General features: G+C 40.9%; 1 protein-coding gene across 1 annotated transcript; it reads left to right on the top strand.

The window, feature by feature from the left end:
* Nucleotides 1-265: 265 nt before the first annotated feature.
* On the top strand, nt 266-5,545 carry LOC149116899 (uncharacterized). The gene has a single exon (XM_089282569.1). The coding sequence runs from the start codon at nt 3,427-3,429 to the stop codon at nt 4,714-4,716; it is 1,290 nt and encodes a 429-aa protein (XP_089138695.1). The 5' UTR covers nt 266-3,426; the 3' UTR covers nt 4,717-5,545.
* The last annotated feature ends 574 nt before the right edge of the window (nt 5,546-6,119 follow it).

Below are 6,119 nucleotides of genomic sequence, written 5' to 3' on the forward strand. Positions count from 1 at the left end.
GGATGGTCTTGCAAAGGTAGTGGAGGATGGTAACCTACGATCAAATAAAACTCCCCTTAATATTCACCAGTTGAAAATTGAAGTAAATGTTGACGGGACCTCCCTTCCCTCTTTGGTTTTTATTTCGCCCCTAACTCTTTTCAACACAAAATGTAAACTAAAAGATAGATTTCCTAATGAGATCTAGCACCAAGAACTCAATATGTATTTACCATTAAAAAAACGAATTCTCACAATTAAATGATCCAACCCCATCCACCTTTTAAGTCACGTCCAAGCAGATACAATGCGGTAATATACATGGAGCTAATATCATAATTTATAAAACATTATATAGCTCATTTCCAGTATCAATGTATTGAATTGACGTCTTCAGATTTTCCAATAAAGAATTTTTTTCAGCACCCTCACCTGCACAAAGGACAAATAAAATTTCTGAAGCATGTCAAACAAACTACAACAAACACTCTACATAAAGCATTTTTGGATCCTGACATAAACAAAAGTTACAATATTGTTTTGGAATTAAAATAAATCAAACTTCAAATTCCTAAATTGTTGATCCAGTTGTGCCAATTTTGTAAACATCATAAGATCAGCAACAGGAACTCAAGGTGACCAGTGTTTGGAACTCAAGTTTTGTTATATAAGCATACATGAACGTCTGCATCCACTTGTAATTTTAGAAAAGATGACTTTGGATATACTTAAAAACCTATGCTAACAATCTCTTATTGTATATATCGCTGACTTAAGTTCAAACGTTTTTTTTTTGTAAATACCCCTAGTATTTAGTTTTTAGTTACTTAGCGTTTAGTTAATTACAAACGACCCCACAAGCTCATGTAGCTTTAATACTCATCGTTTTAAAATAAAGGTTATCTATCTATCTATCTATCTATCTATCTATCTATCTATCTATCTATCTATCTATCTATCTATCTATCTATTACAGCCGACAGTGAGGCCCCTTATTTGGTCATAGGTAACAAAGAAAGCCCTCCCCCCAGTGACCCTAGATGAGTTAACTTTCACACCATTTTGTTGAGAAAGCGAAACACAAGTCACCCTTAGCAACATAACCAGGGTAACCCTGGTAGGCCTGATAACCTGTTTTTGTCAAAATACTGGCCTACCTGGGACAACTCATGGTATGAAGAAATCAAAATTAACTCACAAAACCCCACAGTGATCAAATGACTGAAAGGAAGCCAAAGGAAGAAGGACAACTGGGCATTAGAATATGAAAAAAGGCTTAAGTAATCCTGGAGGGACAACTTCATTTCATATAAACACTTGATAAAGTTGCCTCAGAAGGGTCTGATAGTGTTGTCTCCAGTACCCAAGACCATATAAATGGGGCCTTGTACTCTCTCCTCCGTAGAGGCTCCCTAAGGGAAATTGAATATACTCTGAACTACCAGCCTAAGGTCAAAGCAGCACAAGAGAGGCCTATGCAGAGGAGAGAGGGCCTTGTATGTCATTATGTTTAAAGAAAAGTCTTACAAGACTAGACTGCAAACCATGGGTAAAATGTAGACTGCAGGCTTTTTAAGAATATCATATTCCCATTTTCATTTATAGAGAGATCGAGCTAACCATACACTGGCTAATCTGAGCCGTATACTTCAGGCTAACGGGAGAACTAAACTCTCTATAAAGGAAATGAGAATACAATATTCTAAAAAAGTCTGCAGTCTTCATTTTTATCCTCTGTCTGCATTTTAACCACCGTTGTGCAGTAGGTAGGCTTTAAGTCTTATTTAAATAATTAAAGTTAAGTTCTTGTTTGTGAAATTCTCATTTCCGTCATTGTGGATAATATTTCTGTTTGCTAGGCCTGTTGTAGAAAATGTGGAGAGGTTTTAGTTTTCTGAAAGAACACTCCGAGCTCGAGATCGCAGATATTTCATACTCAAATGGACTGATCATTTTTACTGCACATTCTTCAAAATCATCTTTAATTACAATGTTTTCCTATACATATAAACTTTTCTGTGACCAAGTTACACGTTTCCTTAGGCTACCGATCACTTAAAAAACGCAATTTTACAGGGCGAACAGTCAAAATTTTGCCCCACATATTTCCACCGCAGAGCGATGACTGTAACTCTTTAAATGCACTTCATGCGAGATTTTTCGGTCATAATTAAAATCTACTTACCTCTCAAGAAAGAAAAATGATAGTTACTCCTTGAGATCCAAACACAATACCATTTGAAGCTGGAATGATCGGAGAAATCTGCCTCAAAAGGTTGTATCAGCGAGAGGCGACGACGCCATTTTTGAAAAGTGTGTGCATTTGAGCGCTTCTTTCGCCGTGACGTCATAATGGCCATGATCATAGGGTCGGCCAAATCTGACGTGTTCACCTCTCACTCCTGTTCGCGAAGCTTTACTTCATGAAAACTATGGTCTCAGGGTCAGTCTCATTCGCATACGTGAGGGTTTCGAGTATGTCACGCTCCGTCCTGACAATGTCGATTTAGAGTCATTGGTCGTGGATATTTTTAGTGCTTGTGGTACTAAAAGTGGAAATAGTTCTCTTGTCCTTGACAAGGAAACTATGCAAGGTATTGTTTCTAGTATGGACTCAGAATGGGATAAAATTTGTCTTAGAGTTGTATTGCGATCCTTATGTTCTAGAGAAGAAATGCTAGGCCCAGGCTTTGATCCTGACAATCTTCCGTCTATGACGGAGAGAGTTAAATTCGTAGTTGAAGAGGTAAAAAATGCTAAAGAGGCAGCAGCCGACCTCGTAAGGTTGCGCTTAAATTCCAAGAAGGATAAGCTAGAGAAGGAGATAACAGAGAAAGAAAAACTCTATCGAAAGAAAACAAGTATTTAGTCATCCAAAACGTTACAAGAAATCCAAAACGACGAACAAAATCTCAAGGAAAAAGTTAAAGCCACGGAGGAGCTTCTTCACTGCGAACCCACCGATAATAATTATCAGAGAAAACGTCAAATGCTTAAACGCCAAGCTTACGCAACAGGCTTAAGAGACGAAAACTGTCTAGCCAAGGCCCTAAGTCGAGGCTAGATGGTGATGATGAAGATTTTATAGCAAAGGCAATAGTAGACAAAGCAAGCTATCACGGCAGACGGCACGATACGGTTCTGTACACCGGTCAGAGAGTAAAGAAGAAAAACCTGCTTACCATAGCCAACTCCCGGCTTGAACAGCGTGGGAAGAAGTTAATTATAATACGTTCAGCTACAACAGTTTACAACAGGGCGAGACCTCGAAACAAAAGAAGCCTGCATGCGAAGCGACATACTGGCAAGGGTCTTTTTTGCAGGAAAAAACCACCCAAAGGCGAGGAAAAGAGTAATGAAAACACCCATTACCAAAGAGCCCACGTAAAGAACATCAAGAAGCGATTTTGGGGTGCACGAAATGCTGAGAATAGAAAGTTTTGCTTCATGCGAAGCATGGATGACAAGGCTTACCTCCGACCTGGGACTTCGGCGGGTTTTGAGAAAGCACGTAATCTAAGGATCTTGACCCTTCCAGATAACGAGGGAGCGAGAAAGTTGCCAAAGTATGATTGGCCGGAAAAGATGGTCTATGTGACTCTCGGATCACATCGCATCTTCACTAAGTCTAGCATCATGGCCGACAATGATGAGAAGCTTATAACTGATGATGATCGGCACCACGTGATCGTTCGGCCGAAGGCAATAATTGGATCCTCAGGGAGTGTCTGGGCAAGCGAAACAATTCGCTTGCGACACGAGGATCCAACAGCCTTTGAAGTTGAAAAGACAGGAACAAACGCTGAATATTCTCTTGGATTTCGCAAATGCTGTGCTAGATTGCACGATGACTTATTCTTGTACTACGATATGACAGAGGCGGAAGACTTAGAGCAAAACTGTAAGTTTTTCACCTATGAAAAGCAAAGAGCAGATCATCTAAAACTAAGGCTGGAAAAAATGCTTCACTTGTCGGAGGTAACGGAAATGTCTGAGCACAATAAGTCTTTGCTTGCCTGTCGTATGGTTCCGACCATTAAAGGCATTTTAAATGTTATTGACGAAGTAGCAAACAGTGATGGCTCAGTTGACACTGGAGATTCCAGAGTTGAATCTATTTTGAAAGTAAGCAATGCTTGCAAACAGGGCCTTGAAATAATTAGCGATCTAAGCTTGCCACCCGTGAAGTCAAGATGGGCAGATCTGATAGATGCCGGACCTGGTGTTGGCGTTTCTAATTATGAAGTTCGCTTTCACGATGCTGAGCTGGCTCGAATTCACAACTCGGATTACCGAGTACGATGCCACCGCTCGAGAGGTGACAGCGGGCAAGGCGAGGCCGAACGAACAAACTCGGTCATTTCAGACGCTCTTGTTGACGGTGCAACGCTGGAATGGGAGAAGTACCGTCGATTCGAAGATCTCTCTGAAGACGAAATCAAGGCCATGTCTCTCCATTCCTACGAAAAGTACGAAAAAGAGCGCATGGAAAAAAACGCTTGGCATGTTTGCAAGCAGGTTGCCGAAAGGATAGACGACGCCTCTGTCCTGAAGAATTACATCAGTAGTAGGCTGAGTGAGTCTTTCGAAGAGTTGTTCTTTTTTATTGCTTCTGAGCTTAATGCGTACCGAAATGCTTCAGAAAACAGTAAGGCCGAAATACCTGGTGTGGCCTATTTTAGAAAGATAGAGAGCTTTATTGAGGACCACTATGTCCGAGAAGAGCTCTTTTTTTAATTTGGTCGGGATGCCTGTAATAGCCAAAGAAATGCAAGCTCCACACTCTGTTCCTGGTGTACCAACAACAGATGGGTGGGACCAGTAACAGAGAGAATCCCCCAGCCTGTGCCAGACAAAGAAAATCCAGGACATTTTATGGATGTGTACGAAACGCGAACAACAGATCGTACTCCAGACGATTATCAACCGAGGAAATGTCTGAAGGACTTGTACGAACAAAACGCTATCTCTGCGGACAATCCAAACACCGTCGCTGCTTTATGTGCTACCTGCAATGTCGAGGAAAAGCATGTCATTGAATACCTTGGTCATCTAAATGATATAAACATCAGGAAGGATATTAGAACAAGGGAGGCTAACGAGAAAAGGAGATTAGAAGAGGAGCTAATATACAAGGATTACAAGTGGGGAACACTCATTGAGAATGGAAGAGTTGAGAAGTTGAAGGTGAGACAGCTTGACCTTTACCTTAAAGAACATGGCCTGACCACTGTTGGTCTAAAGCTGGACAAGATAAAGGCAATTCGCTATCATTACTTTGGACAAAAAAGTACAGGAAATGGAAATGAGTTGTCCAACAGTGAAGAAAAGAGTGAAGAATCAGAGGCGGAGTCTGATGACGAGTCAGATGACGACGAGAATACCGAACACGATCTTGTCATTGCTGACCTCGATGAACAGTCAACTGTTCCTATACCAGATCTAACTTTTGTACCAGATGAGCAAATAGCTGAAGTCACGGTACAAGCGCACACTGAATGAAAAGCCAAAAAAGCAAAAAGAAAACAGGAAAACAAGAAAAAGTGAAAAAAAAACAAAAAACAAAGGCTGATCTAACACTACAGATCAACAGAATAGTCGTCTCATTTCACTCATTTTGTCCTTCCAGATGGCCGAATTACTGCTGAATATGACATGCTCATAGGTACTTGGTGGACTCTTATTAAATTTGCACTCTATTAAAAAAGTAACTTTGCACTGTTCAACCATTTGAGATTGTTATATTGCTGCATGTCAGCTGACATCAGATAATGGGATCCAGACTAAAAAAAGACACGGATCAAGAGACACTTTTGCGACTGCGGGATAAGGACCTCATTATACTGTAAGTACATCATAGATTGAAATTCTACCTGAATGTTAAAAAACACTGAATATACACCTCAAAAGTTGAATACGGGTGCGAAGACATGGGGGGAGGGATCACGACAGCTGTCAACGGTGTTGAGGGGGGATCACTTCGGTGATATAACATTTAAAGGGGGGATCGGCTAAATTTCGCCGTGTTCAGCCCAAAATACTGCCCCCCTCCCCCCCCCCCCCACCCCACAGGCGATAAATAATGACCGGTCACTAATCACGAAGTTTTTCATTCATTTATTTGTGTGTGTGTGTGTGTG

The sequence above is a fragment of the Orbicella faveolata genome, unplaced genomic scaffold, assembly GCF_042242905.1.
Source record: "Orbicella faveolata isolate gen_17 unplaced genomic scaffold, um_ofav_v1 contig_12, whole genome shotgun sequence".
NCBI lineage: Eukaryota > Metazoa > Cnidaria > Anthozoa > Scleractinia > Merulinidae > Orbicella > Orbicella faveolata.